Source organism: Streptopelia decaocto (assembly GCF_964273445.1).
Source record: "Streptopelia decaocto genome assembly, chromosome: 3".
NCBI lineage: Eukaryota > Metazoa > Chordata > Aves > Columbiformes > Columbidae > Streptopelia > Streptopelia decaocto.
Window position 1 is genome coordinate 64,188,363 of NC_138656.1, and position 24,723 is coordinate 64,213,085.

Consider the following 24,723-nt stretch of genomic DNA (forward strand, 5'->3'; position numbering starts at 1 on the left):
GGGCAGGAAGGACACAACCCAGCTCACCCTTCTCCTCTCACTTAAGTTACACTGACCTCTCATCTGCCTTCCTAGGAGGAAAAGGTCATGGGAACCATATTCATAAATGAAGCAGTGCTACAGGAGAAGCTAGACTCTCACACATTTTCCTTCCTTTCCCTAAAACTGTGTCCTCTTGTCTGTATCAAGACTGCGTAGCTGGAAAATGCAAAGCATCATAATGTAAATTTGCAGGGCTCAAAGGACAGCTTTGTGACATTCTCATAAACCCTTGCTTGAGAAAGGGAGCAGTGAGCAAAGGAGGAACGTAAGTCTAATTTGCTGGGGAAAATAATTAAACGGGGAAGCTAGGTTTTCTCTTCAATTATAGATATGTGGTAATTCCAACAGAGTTTATATCTGGAATTATTTTGATGGTGTTATGAGCTGGACTCCTCGGAACATTGAGAAATTTTTGGCAAAATTTTCCTGAAGAGTTCAAGTGAGAGAAGTAGCAATTTTTTTTTTAACATTTGACAACTCGGGTGTAAAATATACATATACATATAAGTAAATAAAAGATCTTATTTCCCTAGCAGGTAGGGGATTATTTTGGAGTCCAAATAAGTACAGGACTGAGTATGCTCACTTCATGATAATTTAGGACTGTTCAGTTAAAGAATCATGTGGTTCAGATCACTTGCCACTTTACTGTTGCTAGAATGAAAGAGAATTTCACATAAATTCTTTTAGCAATTATACAATCACTATTAATAGCAAAAGGTGACAGGCTTTCTCCTGTTCATCATTATTGACAACTGCAGGCATTTCCAAGCAACTTGTTACAATTAAAAGCAAATAGTTCTATCAGCATTGGATTTAAGGGCCTAATTTCCAATGGATTTATATCTCATGGTTACAAGGCTAAGGGCTGATTATTTGCTGCAGGATGTTACTATTCAGCAGGGAGTAACCCCTCAGGCTACAGCAGCGCTTTTTCCTTGCCCTGTGAAAGTTTTCTTACAGGCAGAACATTTAATAATCTGTCTCTTTCATTCTCTCTCTCATGTATTCTCTGCTGTTTAATCAGGTGTGAGTTCACACAGTGTTCTCCCCCTTAGCTATGACATGTCCTGATCTAGTAACCTCTATTCAGCCACTTCTTTTCACAAAACCTTCAGCAACAATCACTGAGAGCTCCTACCCTTCTGTCAAATTTGGTTGAAATTGACCTACAAGTTCAAATGTCTTTGCGGGCAGACAGACAGACAGGCATGCACAAAAAGATGACACTAGCCTTGTTTCCTTCAGAAATCAGGTTAAAATCCAAGTCTGCCACTTATTCAGAATCTGTCCTACTGCATCTACAGCCTGTGCTCCACTCAGAAATAGCACTTGTTGCTAATGGAAGCTGTCAATGACCCTGCATTGACAAACTGCCACCAAAGTGCTCTTGATGTGATTTATTCCCATCGTCATTAACTTTGCAGCCCACTAGCTGAAAGAAGGTGATGACTTCCAAGACAGACAGGAAAAGACAGGCAGAAATAGCACGCAGCAGGAGGAGACTCAGTGATGATGGGAGGAAACAGGTGACAGCCTGTACTTTCACTTTAGGACAGAGAGAACACAACAGGGGATTTAAAAGGAAGTAGTTGTAAATGTAAATTGTAAAGAAAAGACTAGAGGGTGCTTTGCAGCATGTGGTCAGGTTCCTGCTATCATGGTTGGGCCTTCCTCTTGGTTCATTCCTACTTTTCCTCATCCCAGCCTGAATATTGTAATTCTCCATTCAGAGGCCTTACTTTTTTTTTAGGGTTTACATTGGAGAATGCTGCAAACAGCTCAGGGAAGTGCCAAATGGCAAAAGCCTACAAGAAAGAGATGTGCCATGTTTCCATGCTCCATAACTGTCTAGTCAGGTGTTAGACAGTGATCTGGGTCTCCCAGCCCCTCTTAAAAATGTGTCATTTGCAGGGTCACAGGGGACTGGGATCATGGAGCCAAAGCCAATGCTGATTCTTCATGACCTCCAAACAACTAGCAGAGATCCCCTGGCACAGTAGCTGCTCTTGAAAGCTGCTCCTCCCATGTGAAATCCCAAGGGACGGAAGGTGTGTAGACACCGGGATGATATCCCTTGTCTGTGGTCTCACCTCCTGTGGAAGGGGGTTCTTTGGAGCTTAGCGCCAGGACTCACACTAGCCTCCTGTTTCATTTAAATTCTCCATTTGATCCTTTCAGATAACAGGGTATAAGAAGGGGAGAGACCTTTCTCTCTCAGTACTAACATGTCACTCAGACCTGTAATAAGCAAAGACAGACTAGACATATTTTTTTAATTTGTTTTTTTTTGTATAGGTAGTAGTAAGTGTAAGAAATATATATTGAGCTTTTCTATGTGTTTGACAAAAAAAATATTTTCTTTTTTGTTGTTAAAACCTAGCTTTTTCGACTTGCTAAATAAAGACTGCAATAGGAAACTCAAAACAACAAGAATGTAAAATATTCTTTTTAAAAGTAGCTAGAATCAACAAATAACTTATTAGAAGAGCTGTATTTTTACTGCATATTAATTTCCCTCAAAGAGGCATTAGTAATTTATTGTGTATTTGATTAACTGTGTCCTAAACATGCAAACGACAAAAGAGACAAAATAATTATAAAAACCTCAGAAAAATTACAGAAAAGCTAGAAATATCATTTTTGTAAAAAGACACTTACTTCTCAGCAAATGCTTCTTGGAAGCTTTGCACTTTACCATAAAGTAATAAAACAAGCACTAGAAATATACAAATGCATGGACACAATATGAGAGGAAGATGCACAGGAATTTCTTCAGTGAGTCTCAGAACACAGGAATGGGGATGAGAAGGGGAAGTTAATAAAAAGGTAGAACAGTTCCAGGTGATCAGCACTTCTGTTTCGGATCTCATGTGGTTAAAAGCATGGTGCTTGCTTACCTTTCACAGCGTGGTCCCACGTACCCAGCTGGGCATTCATCGCATATTAATCCACGACTTCGGTCAAAATGGCATGTCGGGCTAAAGCTGTGTTGTTGATATTGGGTTAGAAGAGGGACAAGGAAGAAACACAAAGAAAAGATGGTTAGCAGCATAACTCTCTTCCCACTTCAGAGATCATTAATCTGCAAAACCGTGCCTAGGAAAAGTGATTCTGTTCTAGGACATGAGGCTTAAGTTTGACTCCAGCAAATTGAATTTGGAATGACTCTGCTATTTCTGCGACACTGAATATAGAGTAACGGATGGCAGCATCCCAATAGCCTGTTATTACGGGACCTGAGCCTGCCACCGAGTGGTCTGGATACCATTAAAAAGGCAGGAATGTACAGCTGTTTGTTTGTGCCCCCGAAGGCCTGGCAAAACAATCTATGCCATAATGTGGCCCCTATATAAATCTTTCTGAAGAACAACTGATTTGAAAGCTCAGTTAACTTTGTGTATAATTGGCTGTGAAAGGAATCCAGTGAACAAGAAAGGGGAGGGGCAAAAAGGGAAATATTTGGGGAAGCTTCCCAGAGAGTGCATTTGAGTAAATCGCGTGCCAATGACCTTAAGCTACGGGCCAGACAGGCACACTGTTTAAGAATAGCTTGCAGAGTAGAAAGCTATGCTCTACTTATTTTAAGTTGTCGGGGTTTTTTAAATAAATAAATAAGGATACTGTTGGCATTTGCAAGCTCCACCTCTCGATGCCCGTGTTTAACTCTGAACTGTGCTTCCCCACTGTTTAGCATTTTGCTTTCCATAATCTTCCTTCCTGAACACATTTTGTGAGGAAATCTCCTGACACTCTAAAAGACACTAAACAGCAGAAGAGGCAACCTGTTCTTCTGTCATTTGGGAATGATAACTAGAGACAGAGACATAAGAGTACTTTTATACAGCCTCATCTAAATAATGGTAATCAGTTCTGGTAAACCAAATAGAAAAATAGAAAAAGAAAAAAAAAAAAAAAGAAATAATGGGAGCAGGTGCATAGTGGGATGACTCATCACAACAGGAAAACAAAGCATCTTTCTGGAAAGAAGACACGAAACTTAGCTTTTCTAACCTAGGAAAATAGAAGTTGAGAAGGAATATATTTCTTTCACAAAGACATCAGAAGGAAGGTATATTCAAAGTAAAAATTTATACTACGATAATAACAGAGAGACATAATCTGACCTCAGATAAATTAAAGCAGGATATACGATGAAAGTTTCTGGAAAATAATAGGTACAGGGAAGACAGAAAAGCTTAATTAGGATCATGTAATGTGACTAACTGCTGGTGACTGGACATACTTCTCAGTAGTCATCCCTATGATCTGACCTTAGTTACTCTTTATTCCGTTTCTCTTATAGATTATTTTAATTAATAAATACCTTGTCTTGCCCTTGTCTGTCGTAGGGCAAGTTATCCCATAGACATAAGAGATCAGTAAGAAAAACGTGGGAAGGTGAGGTCCAGTAAACAGAGACAGGTACTGGGATTTTCCTCTCTCCCATAAGGATTATGTTTGTGTTATTTTGCAATGTCATTCAGTTAAGAATAGATTCACAAATGCATGAGGACCCAGTTGAAAAAACAATAATTGTCCATTTTATTTTTAAATAGGAATGAAAGCAATTTTTTATCAGAGGCACACATTATCATTGAATCTAATCAGCAGCACCTGATTTATTTAAAATAAGATCCTGCTTGTCAGGCCCAAACTCACTCTTTCTAAGAGCTACATGGGAAACTTCGTGGAGATGCTATCACAGCTCATTATTGCTTTGCACAAGATTGACTGTACCACAGTTCCATCAAGAGCTCTGAATCCAGCTGCATAAATTTTAGAGATAATAATAATAATTAAGTACTTATCAGCACTAAGCAATAATAATGAATAGCAGAACTTCCATGTTTTAAGGGTTATGCTCAGACCTAGCAGCCTTTGATCCTTTCTTGGACTTAGTAGTCAGTCCACATCTCAACGCTAAACATTAATATATTAAGAAATTCCCATCTGCATACTATAAAGAAAATACATGATGTTAGCGTGGGAAAAGACCAGTATATCTTCCTGATTATTTAGAATCTTATGACTCATTAGTGATAAATACTAATAGACAGTGTATATTGATCTGTCAAAACAAGCTTCAAAAATCGTAGTCCTTCTTGATTCATCATCACTCTTTTCAGTTTTTACATAATTAACACAAATACCAGCCAGGACATGGGACAAGTATGAATACACAGTATGGGCACGTATGTGATAGGTCTATGTTGGGAGACAGGGCTTCTTAAAGGCTTACAAGTACATTATAGAAAACATATATTGTAAATAGGTTTGTGATTCTCCAAGAAAATATTAAAATCCTGATACAAACCCAAATTCCCAGTTCACATGCTATGAGTTTACTTGTGACCTTCCCAGGCCGAGTGAGATATCTTTTATCTCCCATTTCCAGTGATAAAGCATTCCTGTCAGGAACTTCATTACCCATATAAAACTTATCTCCACTTCAAAAGAAAAGCAATAATTATACCAGACATCTACATTTGGTAGAAGGAATTAGATAGCAGTATGTCTAATAATTTCTATGAGAAAAAAAAAAAAAAACAACAACCAAACTCCAGTTTATTTGAAACTCCTTAAAGACTAAGAATGTTAGAATAGTTTGCAATGTACTAAGGAGAATAAACAAGAAGTCAAGAATGCATTACAAATGCCATTTATAATACAGGTATTGATCTCATTTGCATTGTATAAGTACAAATATAACCCAGGATCTACAAAACAAGCTTAGACAATTTTAGTTTCCTGATTTAGCCAAGCATTCTTTTCTGACATGTGGCAAGTCACTTATCACTGTAGTGCTTCAGAAGGCAGTTTTATGATTAGCTTCTGTGATTGCATATGGAAACTGCTGCCATTAGGAAACGGGAGAGGGAATGAGCAGCAGTCAAATCAGCTTAATTTAACTATAGAACAACACCATCACCACCACATTCCTAAAATGGATAGAACAGTTCTCCTCCACCTTATGTGGCATTGCAAAGAAAAAGATTCAAGTGCTGTGAAAACAGTGATGGGAACCATTATGAGCACCATAAGGAAATAAAACACTCCATAAAAGACAAAACTGATTTCTTAATAGAAATATATCTCAGAGGTTCATTACATGGACTATATTAGCTGTGAACCAGGAACTTAGTATTAAGCTTAGAGACCTATAGATGCCCTGTCATGCCATGTTAGGAATTAAATGCTAGAACTATTTATTTGTATTTAAATTAGTCAATTGTTAGATTATTCAGAAATAACATGACATATACTACATCTGTACGGTGACATGAGTTTGATAGAAATGTCTTTATTTTTCATGTGAAAGATGTGTGAGTGAATCTGGATTGTTTAAATATATTATGCCTAGCATACCAAACTCACTGCCAACTAAGTAGAAAGAAAAACGAGACTTTTAACAACCTTCAAATAACACACTAGATCTTTAACAACCTCTTTATTTCCTCATAAACAAACTTAATAATTGGTCTAGAATCCTAAAGTCATGAGATCTTGAACCTTACAATGAGTTCTGCAAATCTCAAAGATGTTGTTCACAGTTTTGCTTTTGTCCATTTTAAAACTAAGAAGCTATTGCACAATTCTAATGCTGGGCTAAACTTGGTAGGGTTCAGAATTCCCTCAGTTTCACAGTTCAGGAACATTTATATTCTGTGTTTTGTACCTATATTTTTCAAGACAACTAAATATTAAAAAGGAGACTCTCCTGTTCAATTTCAAAAAAGGAAAATAAAGCAGCCAGAACTCGGATGAATATGTAATAAAGGTCTCCAGGCATTTTGCCAATAAAAACCTAAAGTCAATCTATTTGACTTGGTATGTTGCACACCTGCACAAGATATAAATGTGACACTGTTTTCCTGCTTTGTCAGTACAGTGTTGTCAAACAAGAGAAAGAGAATTAATTAACTATGCAAGGAAATACTAAATATGTGAAAGCAATGAGGACATCAGCAAAACCATACCTGTGCAGCAGACATAATAAACCCATGTATATCTATTAAAACCAACTGAAGAGCTGTGATAAGAAGGAAGGCAGGTTCCCATTCTACAATCCCCTGGAATTTCTGCTAATAAGTACTTAGATTATTCCTGCCCCGATCTGTGCAAATTTAACAGGACACAATGCCACTGTAGGCAACAGCGTCAGCCTCAACTACTTAAGACCAAATCTGTTTCATCCGTGCCTTACGTTGTCACACTGCCATTTGGATTACGTCCTCTTCTTTACTTGCATCTGGCAGAGCTCCCTCTTTGTATGGGTGGTAGCCACGTGTTTTGCCCTGCAAACCCTAAGAAGTACTCTTTATACTCTTAAATAGTAAAGAGCACTTCATTGACAAAATCTGACTTCTGTTTTGGGAAAAATGGGGTGAAATAGAAGATGCAGGGCTGAAAGGAGAAAAAAAAAACAACCAACAAACCCAACAACAACAACAACAAAATCTCCAGGGGATTTATCAGCTCCTAGAGCCACTTAAAACTTTTAAGCTGTGTGAGAAGTTTGGGATGGGATCCTTCTGAAATGCTTCTGTGGATTACCAGTGATTTCTTGTCAGAAGGGAGGCACATCCAACTTGTGGCTGGAATTAGGGCAGTCATTAGTTAGCACTGCAAACATGTCATACACATACCCAACAGCTCCAAATCTTCTTGAACAATTATTGTATGTGTTGTACCACAGCAGCTATTCTGTGTGGTCTGGACATGAACTACTTGCACCAGGCCTCCTTTTCTCTGAAGGCAGACTGCATAGCATAAACCAAACGCACTAATTCAAACAGATACATGTGATTTCCTTTTTTTTTTCTTTTATATATATGCACAAGAAAAGATAACCAGACAAGATTCAAAACAGTTTTCTTCAACTACATAATATCAAATCATTTTGATATTGATATTTTCCAGGTACTGACTGGGACAAAGCCAATGAAAAATGTTCAAGCTACTTGGTCTATTAAATTGTAGGTAGTAAGTAGCACAGGCAAGCTTTTGTAATGAAGGAAGCATTTCTTCTTAGATCAGAGTTTTAATTAACTTTTCACTATTATTTTTAACTAATAAAAAAATTCATAGTGATTATTCTGAGATACACTGACAAAATATTTTCACTCACATTTGGACTCCAAACAAATCAACATTATCACCGAAGGCTGACTGGAAGAAAAGGAAAATTAAAAGCAAAAAGAAATCACTATTTTATCTGATCAACATTAAATGATTTTAAATTCAATTATTAAAAGACTCCACATGTTAAATATGGAAATTCAGCTTTAAAACTAGAAACAACTACTCTTAAGGAGAACAGAAAAACAAATGGTAGTTATTGATTCAAAGAGCAGTCATCCAAATTCTGTGTTGTTCTTTCTAGCCTGTTCTCACCCAGTATTTGTCTTGATCTTTGCCTCCCTGTGAAGCTAAGCACTCTGAACAACTGTAAAGAGAATAAAAGTTTAGATTGCGGAATGTATTATGTGATTAAAATGCAAAAAAATCCTGAGTGTACATGGAAAAGTATAAACGAAAAAGTTACGCAACTTACTAAGTGAAAAAGTCTTAATATGCAATAAGTACACATCTTACTTGTTAGAAGGTATATTGAGAGGGCAAGCACACAACTGACAGTCTTCAGCTGTCCCTTTAGTAGGATCACCATAGAAGCCGGGAAGACACCTATCACAATACGAACCACCTGTGTTGTGTTGGCAGTCCTAAACAGAAGATGAAAAGTACAAATTCACAATTAGAGAAATTATATATGAAAAGTTCTTGAAGGAGATTCACCTAGCCCATCCTCTCAAGACAATTGTAAGAGTTCTGCAAGACAGATTCTGTTTTTCTGCTGCTGGCTGAGAAACAGCTGTCATAATCAGTGCTTCATATGTATCCTCAATAAAGGATGAAAATAGCACTATTATAGGGAACACTGATTTCTTCTTCACAGCTTTGCAGGATTACAATGATTTGTAAAAAGGTTTTTTTGCATTGTGGTCTGCATAGCCAGTACCACACATCTGGGCAGCTAAAAAAGCACCCATTTCAGTCATGAGTGCACTGGAGTCAAAAGCGTCCATCTCCAGAAATGCTGTTTGCTCTTTTAAAGGGTGCATCCTTACTGTTTGTGTAAACAATCAGCATACCTTTCAAACGAAAGCATTAGTCACAATATTCTATTTTTTACATATTTACAGATTGTGAGGTAATACCAACTATTGAGACTCTTAGTCAAAGTTATAGCTTTATAACCGTCAGCTGGGTTAAATTCTACTTCATTAGGTCATTTAAGCTCATTTGATTGTTAGTTCAAGTGCTGTCATTCAAAAAGAAGCTACTAGCCATACTGAAAAAGTAGCTGGGAGCATTAAGATATGCTTTTAAAAGAAGATGTGACAAAAATAATTTAAGTGTTTCAAAAGAAAAATCCTTTGCAATTCAACTTTTTCAAGGCATCATGTCAAATTATTTGTACTTTTTCTGAAAAATAATGGATTCTTCTTTTGTGTTAAGTTTAGCTTTAAATAGCCTCAGACATATCTTAATGTTTTTGAAGAATATGAACAGCTTATATGTCAAGGATGTTATTAAAGTGAAAGTAGCTAACACACTATTTTAAAGCTACACATCTCTGACAGAGTGGTATTTGCAGTTTCTGGTTTTTTTAAGTAAAAAACCTGAAACCTTCCATTTTGTAGGAAAACAATTCATGTTACAAAGAGCTGACCTTCTTCTCTTTGATGAATTATTTTCTGAAACTCTAACGTCAGTCATTCCCACACTGTGTCTAATTCTCCTCAATCCAGATCTCTGTATCTGCTTACTTCCTCATCATCAATCAATAAACTTAAAAACAAAAAATAAAACTACCCCACACATATAGTACCAAAATCTGAGCATGTGTTGCACTGCATATATGTAAGAGCTTAACTGAGAAATAATGATCTTGTGTGGTCCTATACTTTTCTCCCTGAGCAAGTCTGGAATTTGCAGGACAAAGAACAAGAGTTATGTAGTATGTCGACGTGACATAATTTGGTTGTTCTCTTCAGTGATGCATTACATTTTATTCTAATTTTCCATATTTATAGATCACTTTAAGTACTGAAGTAGATAAGTTATTAGCCCTTCTAAAGAAACTATCAATACTCATGAAAAATTTGTGTTTTCTTGATATCCACCAATTAAATCTCAGTTTGAAACCTGCCAAATGTACAGCAATAGTTTTGAGCATCATCTAGTTTGAGCAATATCTAATTATACTATTTCCTTAAAACATGCTTAAGCTTCTGAATTCCTCTTTTCTTGTTTGTAGGAACATTTAATTATTTTTTTGTGTGTCACAAGACTGCATATAAAAAAAGATCACGATCAATTAACTGTCCATAACCTGCTTTGTACATGCTTTCTTTTTATTCCCTTGGAAATAAAGTTTCTTCCAACACATTCATCTAGTGGTTTTGGTAAAATCAGTGCTTTGTTCCACAGATCCATAGACCTTGTAGTCACAAATGATTTTATGCCCAAATCTTTAGGCTTTCAAATTCCAAGTACTGGATCTCAAACTATTTTGGATGCATCAATTTTCTAGACCTCTTTAACTTCAAACACCATTAAATTTCAGTTAGACAACCTCTGAGTAAGCAAGACTGTGGAATTTATTTTTGTCCCAGATTTTATGTATAACTCAGACCTTGTTGCCCAAAGACTTTATTGCTGATGTCCTGGAGTGCTTTTACCTCTGTTTCCTACCAAGCCAGCTCTCCCTGCTGAATGAACGCTTTTATGTCCAGTACCAGGGAACTCTAAAATTCACACCGAAAACAGCTCCTGCTCAGCTGCATAGGCAGCTGAGTGTACATGCATATGGAAAGAAAGAGTCTGAATAGAAGGCTAGTGATGAAAATAAAACTTTAATCAGGGAGCATGACTGAGCCCAAGATAGTGCCTTTGGCACACTGCTGCCCTTGATGGGATATCTGTCACAGGGACAACCAGGGAAGCTGCTGGCTCCAACTAGTTAAAGAAAGCAAAGTGGTAAGCCTGGGTGCCTATTTTAGTATATTCCCTGGCCATCTAGACCAGGCAATGGTATTACATCTTTGGAAGCATGAATATGAATATACACGGACAATTCCCTTTCCTGGTGTTACAGCTGTAGTCAGGATGTTGCAGCGGCTTTACAGAATTTTCAACCATGGTCTAGCCTATATTGTATTTAGCTTGGGATCTAACATTTCGTTACTGTGTATAAGAAGAAAGCTGAAGACATTTTGTTGCTCCTGTGATGAACACTGTCTAAAGCACATGCCCAATAGCTCTGACAGTGGCCTCGATCTATATGTTATATATATGCTGTTTACACACAAATGAATAAAATACAAAATGGATGCCACTGAGGACTGCCCACTTAGCAATAACTTAGGGGAGAAAGACCTGTTTTCTCTGAGCTTACTAACGGGAATGTAGCATCCTGTGATGAATGAAACACCTTGAAACGTGTTTGCTTTTCACAAGGTTTAGGTTTAACCAGCTTCTTAAAGCTACTGCAAATGTGTGTGTGTAACACTACAAAATAATATTTCTGAATGTTAGAACTTGCCTTATGTACCAAAGCAGTTATGTATATCACAATGGTAATGAGAACGATGTATCATGCAGCTTTCCGTATGGTTGCTGTGGGCATCAAAGGGCTTTGCAGGTTACTGCAAGATATGCATTAAAATGAGCTTTTTATACAGGCCTGTGTCGAAGCAGATGATTTGAGCTTTTATCATGAGTCAAAAACATATTTCAGCTGCTTTTCAACTACATTTCAAAGCTAAGGAAGAGCAGAAAGAAGTATCATATCAGTAAATTAGGTGCCTAAATTGTCTGTTGTATTACTGAAAAAACACCATGAATAATAATGAGGAGGCCAAAAGGCTGTGTAAACCTCAATAGAAAGAATGCCTTTGATGTGAAACATTTCTCTTTTTCAGCATTCAGACTTCTCTCTCTTTCACTTCAAAAGGCTTATGATCCAAATTGAATAGCAGCATTTAATAGCCTGCATGGATACTAACCAATCTAACTTCACTTACAGTGTTTTCAAAGTAAGCTGCAAGAAAATCCAGAACTGATTTTAAGCTCCCTGTGCGCCTCTTCTTTATAGCATGATCTAGTATAAGCTCAGACAGAACACATAAAATACAGAAGGCTTGATAACGCATATAGATTAAAGTGTATTTTCAACTGGGTATTTTCCGCTTCCTTGCCAGTGCTGTTACCTTTACACCAGAACCCTTGAAACATCAGAAGGGGGAGCTCTACTGTCTCAAACAATAGCCGACATCAGCTGAAGAGTGCAAAAGCCAGATAGTGTGCAACTACACAGCCTTCTCTCACATCCAGCTGGTGCTACAGAAAAACAATAAAGAAGGAACTTGTGCAAGGGCTAAAATTTGAAGACAGAGAAGCAGGCAACCTCAGAACTCGCACTGGGCTACACATCCCCAAGCAAAACAGTCAGTAATTATGATATACCTTAAACAGGATTCTCTCTTTCTTTTCTGTTAATTGATCTTATCCCACATCGATGTTATAGGCATCACAGCTGGAAGTTATGGTCATTAATGCAATAAATTTAATCTTTGTCGAGAAACACAAACCCTATTTCCTATTACCCTAGAGATAAGTATTTTCATTGCATATAAATGAAGGATTCAAAACATGGCTGTTATGTCATACATATTTGTCATCCTAGGTACTTCTTTAAGGCTTACAACATAATTAAATTGAGAATCATTTTAAGCTTCTATTCATGAAAAAGCTGTTTGAAAATTCACTGATCCACATATTAAGGATATCTTGCTTTGCACTTCAGTGCAATTAAACATTTTGTATGGCCGAAACAGGAAGACCAGTGATAATTCTAAGTGCCAAATTACATTGAAAAATGCCTGAATTTTCATTTTTTATTTTTCCCAGCAGCTTCTTCTTAAGGAAATAAAAGGGAACATTCAGAAACATGCTCAATACAGAGTCTGCCTGAAATTCTGCAGGGAAATGAGAGTATGATATCACACTAAACTGGCACTGACTCAAATTGTGTTTCTGCAAGACTAATGAAATGAGAAATGTTGTTTCAAGCTTCATGCCATGTCAGACAATATAAAACTAAAAATGCCCTTGAGTTAATCAGAACAGACTATTCAGCATAATTCACCCATACCAAAAGGCTACTGAACAAGCTGGAATAGTGGTGTGCTGGTAGGCTTGCTATGGATAATATATTTAATTACTGAGTTAGTAGGTAAGTACATAAAATCTCCATAGCCTATAAGAAAAAAAAAAAAAAAAAAAAAAAAAAAAAGAAGAAGAAGAAAAAAAGTTGATTTAGCCAAAATCATATGCTTTTATGAATTTTTAAGTACAATTTATTAAGTATTTCTTCAAGGTTTAGTAGGATTTTACATGAAGGAAACCGTTAACATCTTGTCATACCAGAAAAGAAGTTACAAATTTACCTGCTACATACTATAAATTGAATACACTGCAGGAGACAGATGGGAGAGGGAGATAAATCTTGCATAGAAGACTATTGATATATTTGCTGCTTTCCACATACCATACTTTATACTATCGATTCTATTTCAAAACATAAATCCTATGTGAATAAAAATGTATTTTGTTTAACTGGAGAAGCTACCATATCTTGCTATGAAGGGATACTTAACTTCAGCACAGTTCAGCAAAAAGATCCCTTCTGTTAAATGCTGGCTTTTTTTCCCTTGAGTATTTGAGGTCTCAGAGGTCATTAATTCAATTGCATAGATATACTGAATTGATGTTGGCATGTCCATCAAGTTTCCTGCAGTGACACTTACCAGGCATTCTCCTGTGATATCATCACACGATTCTGCATGACCAAAGCATGTACATGGTGCACAGACTCCACCAAAAATTGTGCCGTTCACACGCCTGTGTCGAGGCCAGCAAGACTGCAAGATAAATTAGATATAAGCTTAGACTCTACTGAACAGAGAAAGGAATGGGAGTTTTAAAAGTCTGTTGAATTTGATACTGGCACACACAAAACCCATACTTGTCAAATTAATATAAATACCAACATTTCTCTATAAAGTTCTTCTTCCTGGTGCTATGGCTTTGCACTGAGCTTAGCCTTATTGGCAGGTGTGAGATTAGAGGAAGCCTGAACTTGATCATTCTTCTGAAATGGGAAAATAAAGCAGAGAAATGAAGAACTGAAATATGACAACATGAAAGCAAGAGGTACAGGTTGATAAACAGCCAGAAGGCAAAACACTGAAGGAGAGAGAAGGAGGGAAGAGACCCCCAAAACAACAAAAACCTTTCCTGAGAAGTTCACCTGCAAAGAACAATTAAAATATCATTTAGTCTTTCTTGTTTGGAGTCTAATGAAAGGCAACACTGAAATAAAGCAAAGTCTGAAAATAAAGCTATTATTTTATTTAGAAATTGTGCTTCTAGAGTATAGTCATTTCCCTTTAAGAAAGTGCTCTGATCTTTAATTTTTTTAAATGTTAAATTCAGATCAATATCAAATACATGGCCAGTTTTTTTCTTAGCAAAGGTGACATCGTACAACTGTGATTCATCAGCAAATTTCAGCTATTCTATTTCTTCATAATAAGATGTCAAGCAGCAGTCTTCCTTACTATACATCTCACAAATGGCTTTATAGGTTTTGCAAACTATCTTTCCTCAATAAGACTGCTCATGTGATCCAAGGATTTTACATAATACTAAAAAGTGCATGACAGAGTGTTGACCTTCAAAAGCAGCTTGCTAATACAAAGTTTTATAGTGATAGAATAATAAAAGTATCATTTAATAAAGAAAACTCTATCCTCTTCACATACACTCTCCATAATAGTAACAAGAAGATTGTCCTTCGTAAAAATAAAGATGATGTCCCTTTTTGTCTTACTCCTGCAAAACGTGAAAGTAATTTGAAGATTAATTGAGAGTATTATTTTACAAAAACATTCCAAAACCTGAGATATTATCTTTATTTTTCCTTCTTTTCATTCTTGGCTAAGCATTTCTAACAAAATCCACAAATACTAAAAATTAAAATTCAGAGTTATAAAATCAAAAAAAGAAAAACAAGTTTAAAGAAGTTGCCTTATTTTTTCTCTGTGGTATGAGATGCAACTGCCAAAGCTATTTCTGTATAAATCTATAAATGTCTTCCCTCTTTTAGTGATTCTGAGAAGAATGATCTCATGCACAGATATACATGATATTGCACATGGTATGTCTCCAAAAGTCACTAATTCTAAGGGCTTAGACATGGAATATCAACAGCAAGGCTTAGAACAGCAAGTCTTAGAACAGAGCGAAAATAGCAGATTACAGATTGAGATCTTAACAAAAGACATGATGTAACATTCAAAAGTCCGGAAAGTTCCTGAGCATCATAGTGATGCAACTCAAATACAACTTCTTCCCCAGTGGAAGTATAAGACAAAGAGAATAAATCTGGTGGAGAAGAGCAATTAGATGTGAAGATGTTGACAAATAAAAAGGCAGAGGATTCGCATGAGCAGAGTAAAGTAACTATCACAAATTACTTGGGTTTGTATTTGAAATCTAAAATTTTATCTGCTTTACCTATGCTCATGTAATTCTCAGTTCACTTCTCAGATATACTGGCAAAAATATAACAATTTTCTTTGACTAGAATCCTGTAGAGAATTAATTCCAAATTTGTGTAATGGAAACATCTCACAAGAGACAACATATTTTAAATGGGATTGGTTGTCTTCTGATTGATCACGGCAAAACACTCACAGCGAGAGAAGAAGGAAATAATGGCTGGGTTTAGTGCTGCAGCATCTATGCCAGGTGCCACAACATCATTATGCGGGAAACAAACACACATGTTAAATTAAACTAAGAAGAGAAAATTAAACTGAAAACCTCCACAAAAATCAATTAAAATGAAACTCTGCTAGGTTGAAACTGGAAGAAGCGAAGTGTTGGATATGGTCAAAAATGTTTAGAAAAAAACAAATATGGTATTCTGAAAAAATCCACACTTTTGATTGATCTTTCCATACTTTCTCGACAGCGAGTTTGCCTGGAATTCTAAAACTCCGGGTTGTTTCGTTTTGTTTTGTTTTTTCTTGTCATCTACTCAGAACACCAAAATATTTTCAGTTTTTTTCTATCAAACACAACTGTTCAATGCATATTATATGCTGAACCTCGGCTACAAAAGACTCGTGAGAAATGAATTCAGTGAATAAAGGTATGGAAACTAAATCTTTTAACCCTATCATTGTTATTGTAAGGTAGGCCAGCATTGCTGAGCAGTCCAAAATGCTCTGAAATTCAGTGAGAGGACACAGGAAAAGTGTGATCATGCAGAAGTCTTTAATCTCTTCTGGGCCTTCAGTCTTGGGAGGAAAATCAACATACAGGCAAGGCCTACAATACAGTTCAATAGGTCTGTGATTACTACTCAGCCAGCCAGCGTCCATGCCCACTATTGTGCACAGAAACTTAAAATTTGCAGCTATCCATGTATGTACTTTCTATTGTGGAATATGATCATTGTATATATCAAAAATCAGGGACTCTTTTGAATAGGAGAGAAGGTTTAGTATTGAAGGACACAACGTTGGATAGAGAATTTCAGCAATACCAAGGCAGGAATTCTACCCAAGTCCTTCAGCTTCTGCAACAAAAGTAGATACTGAAACATCTGCAACCAGGGCCTTTCCAACTGCTTTCTGGGAAATCACACCTAAATCTGAATTGAGAGGAAAAATAGACCATTAAAAAAAAAAAAAGAAAAAAAAAAAGTGTGAAGCACAATGACACTTCATCCAGCTTTTTTCTTCAAATAACTGAGCAGACAGACAACAGTCAGACTTCAAAATTATTTCTTAGCCAAGGTAGGAAATATTCTTCTACATTTTTTTTTTTCGTCTATACCATTTTGGAAGTGATAGGAATATCCGTTAATTCCTTCGGGCCTTCTTTCTACATGAGTTTATCTAGCCCCAGTAACAAGCAACCACATTTGGCATGAAACTAGACTCTAAGCCCTAAATATCACATATAAGCATGGAAGATTTTAAAGAAAAAGAGAGCTGACAAGCAAATGCCTAGAGTATCTGTGTAAATGGCATGCTGTTTGTAGTTTTATGAAGCAGAGCATCTTGGTGTTTGAAACGTTTCCTTAAAGGCAAAGCTTTTGAAGAATTTTTTTTGGCTTCTATTTACCCTAAGCTATAACCACATGAGCTAGTTAATCATATATATACTTGTATGAACACATTCTGTGTGAACTAATGGATTTGTTAGGAAAATGGGTATTTTCTGAGCATGTGTCTATGTTATTACCTGTAACGGGACTAAACTAAAGTGAAACAATCCTCACAAGCACACACACATGATCGTCAAAGACTCCAAGGCAAGTAGCAAAGCCCCGAGAAAATAAAAGAAGAAACTCAACCACATTAACTCAGATAATATGATCCGGCTTTGTTGTGCACTGGTCAGATAACTGCCATTTCCTTTCTTATTATGATAGTTTCACGAATTTGTATTATCAGTTGGCTGAAGAGTACAAATACTGCTTTCATTTTCTTTTCATTAAGAGAAATGTCTTTTCATAACTTAGAAATCACCACAGAGGTGTACAACTTCAGATTTCAATTATCATCCAATATAATGAACCACCACCTAGAAATAAAGGTAAATAGACATGCTATCCTGAATTCCTAACAGGAATGGACAGCTCTTTTACTATTTCCTACCAACATGGGGCCCCTGGTTGCTTACAACTGTCACAGTTATCACAACTGATCTAGACTGCATCATGATACTCACCTCACACGAGGTACCATCATACCCCGGGGGACAGTCACATAATTCCACTGCAGACGCCACCTTTCTCCCAGTTGAAGTGTGATCAGCAGCTTCAATGCTACAGCTTCTTAGTCTGGATGTAACAGAAATGAAACAGTTAAAATAGCAAATTAGACAGAAGCATATGAGCAGCTGGATGCAACAAACAGTATATAGAGACATTTTGTGGCTTGTTTAAGTTTTCCTGTTTAAAGATAAGGAGGTTTTCATATTAATCTATTTCTTCCTAAACTACACATCTGTAGGCTTGTTACTACTTTTGTCCATCATGTGAGGCAGACAATGGTCAGATACACATCAATGAAAGTGGATTAAAGCAGTCTCACAGCACTGTATCAGTACATGGAAGGCTATTCCTGGGCTGCAAGCCACAAGTACCAAGTTACATTGCAGCTGTATATAAAGCAAAATTGACACTAAGCAGTGTCTTCAAAATTTATAAACCAGCTTTCTAAAACATTACATTACTAAGTTTTGGTTATAGGGTATTTTTATTCTGGAGATTCGACCTCTGAAAGATATTTCAGCTCTGTCCAGGAGGATCTAAGTATTATGTACATAAAAGAAAAAGTACGTACATGAAAGCAAAAAGAAATCTTCTACCATATACCTTCGTTTCCCCAATGACAGAGGAAACAGATTTGGAGAATTTTCTGCTCTATGCACAATCACCCTTGAAAAATAAATGCTAGACATTGGCTAAACAGCCATTATATAGCCAAACACTGAACATTATTTTTATTTAAGTATGATGGAATTACGATGAGAGAGACAACAGAAGCATTTTTGATAATCTTACAGGTAATACGCAAAACAGAGGTAGTGTACCTCAACAGCATCCATTTTGTTGAAAAAATAATTTTTCTTTGTAAAATTGAAACCAAACCTTTTCTTTCCTTCATACTAAGGCATTTGCCTTTTGGCTGCCAAAAACTCCTGAAAATTATCTGGATGACCTTGGATAAGAAAACATCCAAGAAAAATATTTTTTTTGTTATTGCAGCAGTTAGAGGAAACATTAAGACAGGATATTTTCCCCACTCAATTTTATGACTACTCTCAATGACACAGACATAAAAGGTAAGCAGAAAAAAAAAAAGATTTCTGAAATTAGGATGGGAGCTTCAGAAAAACAGAAATTATACCATCACTGGGGATATGACTGGACCACGGAGGCACTACCATTGCAGATTATGCAGTTAGAAGCTTGAATCTAATTTGGTGATACCAGAACCTCTGTAGAAGGTTCTTGAAACTGTTTTAAGAGATGGGTGTATGTTCCAATCCAGATGTTCAGTAAGATCTCTCTAACTTTTCAATATTTTCCCTTCACTCAATTGCTCCATGCTTATTTTGCAATCATCCTTTTGAGTTTTCCTTACAATAACATAACCAGCCTCTAGGATATTAAAGAGCAAATAGTGATGACTTTAACAGTAAAAACTCTAACAATATGAGGAGAAAAAATCCGTAAATGAAGAAAAAAATTACTAGTAAAAGTTCTATTCATCCCTTGAACTACAGCTAGCTCGCTCTCAGCACAGATCTCAGAACAAAGAGAGGCACTTACACACAGAAACAATCCACCCAGTATTATCCCACATTTGTATTCACTGAATTGTTCCAATGTTCATTAGATTCTGCTATTTGCTAAATGGGATTTTAATGTGTTTAACAGTTTTTGGCATTAACAGTTACTCAGTGAAGAAAGCTGCAGTGATTTTTTTTTTCTCCCATTTTGATGTTACAATTTTGATTCCTCGATGCCATTCTGCATTCATTAAAATACATAATGCTGGCAGTAATGGGGCACTGGATCCTGGAGATGCATGAACAATTTAAGATTCAACATCGAGACCAAATATTTAAGCTGACTGTTACTGTCAACAGGCAAGTGTTGACTTCTAAAAACAAACAAGAATAAAAAGGAAGGGGATGTTTCAGGCAGTATCAGCATAGCTTACTGTCTGCTATGCCAGGCATCTGAATCATATCAGCTACATAAGGCACATGAAGAACTGACCCAATCATGGCTCATTTGTCCTGAAGCCAATTCTGCATATGGAAAACCCTTGGCCTCTCCTTTCCTATTTCTCCTTGCATCTAGCACTGGTTCTATATGTGGTGGCATGCAATCTGTTGTCTTTAGCACTACAATTTCCAGTGCCTGAATTTCCAGTCTACAATATTTACCATCTGTGGTCAGTTTGAATATTAAAACTGAAGAAACAGTGCTACCAAACTTTGTTTGAATCACAAGCTAGTGATATTAGATTATACAAAATTATAAAAGAGACCCATCTTTTCCTGGTCTGTTGCTTCTACCACAAATGGATTTAGCTGCAACAGTTTGGAAGGTCTGTCAAGTTAGGGCAGGATCTCGATTTAAATCCAAAACCTGTAATCGCTTTCAAATTGATTGCTGCATTTCTGTATCCTGCCTGATAATCTAAATGAAAGCCTGCTCATTTGAGGTAGCTTTCTAATGATGGCATAGAGCAATAACAACATTCTAAACTTAAAATGACCAAAAAAATGTTCTCAAAAACATGCTTGAGTGAAACTCAACTTTACTGCACTAATACTGTTAAGTAACTACTTGAAAGTCCTACTGATTAGCTTATGTTTCTAGTAGGTTAAACCAAACAAGGGTGAAAAATATAATCTTTATGTTAAAGTTCTTGCCAACTGTAGACAACTCCACTGAATTTTAAGTCACTTTTTACAAGACTGCAAGAAAGTTTCTTAATCTTACAAAACCTCCATTCTGGCCTCTTCTCAAGCACAGATTATAGTAGCACCCTGGTAAATCCTTACACATAATAACACATGGGGTGTTATTATCCATTTTGAAAACTTCCAGTATTTAAATGGACAGGTTGCTTAATATAGCAATCTTTAATTAGCATGTTGCATAATTCTGCTAATGCTTTGAGGCAGAAATTGCCATTCATGAAGGATCTAATAACCCTGTAATATTTCTGTCTCTCTGCCAGACCCTCTTTACTTTCTCAGAGGAGTATCCATCTGTCCACCATACATACCTGTTTAAAAGAAAATAAAAAACTCTCAGTTTGTATCTACTTATTGACTAAGGCTTAGCTCTACACTATTTATTTGGCAAAAATATCTTCCTTTGCAGCTCATCAACAGTAGTCCTTAATCAGCCCAAGATATGCCAAAGAATACCTTCTTCATTGGGTCTGGACACTTACCCTGCAGTATTAAAGAGGCAGAATACAGAAAAAAAAAGAGTTGCTTTTCATGATCTTATAAGGTATGAGCACAGCTTTGCACCTAGTCTGTTTTAGCATGAGTGAAAGCCAAAGAGAATATAAAAAAATTAGAACTGGGGCGTACCATGGAAATCAGCAATATGCCTACAACAACTGATCATAAACTGGGCTGGATGACCGTAGACGTTGTTGCTAGAACACATCATGTGGCTGCGAGCATGCACTCTTCTGAGAAGACTTAACTGCATCCAGTAAATCCTACCCTGATGGGTGAAACTACGATTCCTCTTGTTAAATCAAAATCACCCTGACAGCACTCAATAAAATGTATTTACTTTAGAGCAAAACTATTTCCAGAGACTTCTGGACATGCTGATGGTAATCACAGTAACCATTGCATTCTTCCATGGTAAAAGACATCATAGGGACAACTAGAGATGTACCAGTAATATAAAACCATTTCTAGGAAAAAAAAAAGTACTCTTCCAAATTACTTCAGCCCTTTCCCCTGTCTTTAAGGGACTAAACTTCTCACCTGTAATGCCATCACATCTAGAAGAGGGTGGCTACTACCCTGCAAAGCATAAATTATATGTTTGTCCCAGAGCTCTTGAAGAATCTTTCCAAGGCACGTTTTCAGGAAGCTATCTATAACACACGACAAAAATGTTCCAAAGGCTGAATATGAAGAAGGCTACAAAACAGTGAGGTACCACACGTGGCCAAATGGCTAAAGCAGTAATCTGGGATGCAGGTAGTGAGGCATGGTCTTCCAAACATGCCACTGACAGGTCTGCCACTTCTTGCTTACAAGGCACGAAATATAGACTGTGCCAGTTCTACATGTGTGTGTTGACCTGAGCTCTGTGCTGTCACCACCCAGAGGGGATCTGATCTGTTCCACCATACAGGAGCCAGTACATGTCCAGCAATGCACTTTCTCCACAGAGCTTAACTGCCTAGCCAAAGTGGCTTTTGTAGGAAATCTCGGCTTCTCATTCTAATGCAAACATCAGTACACAAATATATGTAAACCACTGACAGCTGAAGTTTGCACTTACCATAATACTTAGTAAGACCTTTGGCCCAAACAATGTCAATCATATATATCTCCTTTAAAAGAGCTTAGCATATAAAAGCCGCTATTACTCAGCCCCAAAATTGCTCCTTCAGTTTGGAAAATTCTGCCTAATTTGGTTTGGTTTGGTTTTATTTGAATGAGAACAGAGTGGAGGAACAACACTCACTGAGCTCCCACAAGTCTCAGCTTCTCATGGTTTGCTCATATTGCATAAGAGGTGAACTCTGGCCTGGTGGTTTGACTCTCCTCTAACACCAGAGTGAGAAGGTGATGTGCCATGAAAGGTTCTCAAACTGGATGCAAGAAGAAGCAAGGCTGATGACCAAATGAGCAAATTGGGAAACAGTTTGGCTCAAGCTCATTATGATTCACAAACTTATTTACAGAGAGGTAATACATAACTCTCACTGAAAGAGGAAAATTGAAGAAACACGAATTCTTTTTTGCAGGGAAAAGATGTACACTGCAAAAGCTCAAATCAGAAAACTCTATGCTGTTGACACAACCAGCCTTTCAATTTAGGAAGTATTTTAATTGCCTAAGTATTCAAATTATGGATTGCTGATGAAATTTCACAGTAGCAAAAACTGTATCTATGCTCTCAGCAAATAATCACTAATGTGCTATTAGCTCCCTTCATTCCAAATTGGCTTATGCTGCTGAATCAAGTGATGTGTAGCTTAGAGAACATTTAGGTTTCATGCCTTGTCAGTAGAAAACTACTATGCAATCAATTCTATTGCACATTTAAAACATGTTATTTATGCCACTTAACTATCAATGTATAGACAGTATCATACAGTATCAGGAGAGAGGCTCTCTTCTAGCCCACCTGGAGTATTGCCCATGCACTTACGAAAATTTTAAATGCAAGATGAGCCTAACAGGTTCAACCATACAGCAGCCACTGAGATAGAACAACTGTGTCATCTCATATAACATGTCTTTCATTTTATCAGAAGACTCAGAAGAGTTCACGTGAAATCAGTGGTTTTAAGCAGTCCAGGCAGCAACCTGACATAAATCAAGGGAAAGGCTTTGGGATTAGCAAGTTCTATGCGTGGAACTGACTAAAAATATAGAAAACTCCCCTCAAGCCACTTTTCTAGCTTAGAGACTTAAGATATTATTCTCTTGTCCACTGTTAATGTGCCCCTGTATGCTCACTAAATGGGGAAAACAATATTTAAGCAATATATCATCTCTTACTTCAACATGTCATTACTGCACTCCATGATTTACCATATACATGGGAATTACAGTGTTCATAAAACAAGCATATTTATAGAACTGCCATTCATGCCTTAGCAGTCCATGTGTTTTCATCTTCTTACAAGGCTGCTTCTTTCTGTTGCTTCTTCTCCTCCTCCCTACCCAAAATGAAAAAAAAAAATGCTAACGACTGTTTGAAAGTGTAAATGAATGCTATGGATTTCACAATAATAACTTAGTGTGTTTTAAACTACACCAGCTTAGTTCTCTGAAGTGAGAAAACAAGTATTTTGAGAAGATGCCTGTAGCAAATACATGTTTCCCACATTTACCTGTAGATGGCATTCATCCCATTGCTGTATGTGGCTCTTATGAGGATCCTCTTCACATTTGCAAGAACAGTCATGAACTCCCTCCTGCTGACTGGAAGATCAGTGCCATGCACAGAGAATGATTCTGGTTTCAGCACAATTTCTTCAGTGTGCTCTTCAGAAGGCTGCAGGTGAATCCCCTCTTTTGGAGTGCTGATTCTCAAGTCACCTCCCTAGATAGAGCCATGAGAGAGAGACATTTAAATATGAAAAAAGTCTAAAAAAGTTCCATCTGCAGACAGTTGGGGTATGGGATTTATTAAATAATATACTTTATGAGAATAAAAATATCAGGAATAACATTCACATTCATCCTGAAATTGGCTTGCCCAAAAAAGTTGAAAGTCAGTCCTAAAGAAAGTTTAGGTTATTCAGCTAAAACCTAGTGTCATGGTTTTGCATATGCAAAAGCAGATTCATACAATGCTGCGCTGCACAAGAACAGGTCTACTGAAAGAATGTGAAAGCATTACCTCAAACAACCAAGTATTTTTTTCCTTCATTCTTCCCGATGAACAGAAACAATATAGTTTTGTAAGCTACTGCAAAATTGCCAGAGGCTCCTTGAGATACTGAAGATTTTAGTTCTCTAAAGTGTGTCCATTTTCTGATAGTACAAATTAGCTGAAAGTGCATGCACCCTGCTGTTTTGTGTCCTCAACCACCAGGTTTCATGCTGAACATCTGAAGAAGTAGGCAATTTTTTTTATTTTTTTTTTGGTGGCTGAAAATACAATCACTTTACCTCTATGATGACATCAGATTGAACTATCAATTGAACTGTCTCTTCTTCCTCTGTGAAATCATAGGAGACTGTAAATTTCAGATGTCCTCCAGCAGCTGCTACCTGGTGAGAAAAAAAGAC

At 36.8% G+C, this 24,723-nt stretch overlaps 1 protein-coding gene across 2 annotated transcripts in view; it reads right to left on the minus strand.

Moving 5' to 3' along the window:
* LAMA2 (laminin subunit alpha 2) overlaps positions 1–24,723 on the minus strand; it is a 359,087-nt gene that overhangs the window by 140,896 nt on the left and 193,468 nt on the right. For both annotated transcript variants that reach the window (XM_082048323.1, XM_082048322.1), the window contains exons 13-18: positions 24,604–24,705; positions 23,820–24,031; positions 17,920–18,031; positions 13,920–14,033; positions 8,641–8,768; positions 2,943–3,029 (exon numbers count right to left, since the gene is read on the minus strand). In XM_082048323.1, coding sequence (XP_081904449.1) covers positions 2,943–3,029; positions 8,641–8,768; positions 13,920–14,033; positions 17,920–18,031; positions 23,820–24,031; positions 24,604–24,705 — 755 coding nt within the window. The remainder of the gene's footprint in view (positions 1–2,942; positions 3,030–8,640; positions 8,769–13,919; positions 14,034–17,919; positions 18,032–23,819; positions 24,032–24,603; positions 24,706–24,723) is intronic.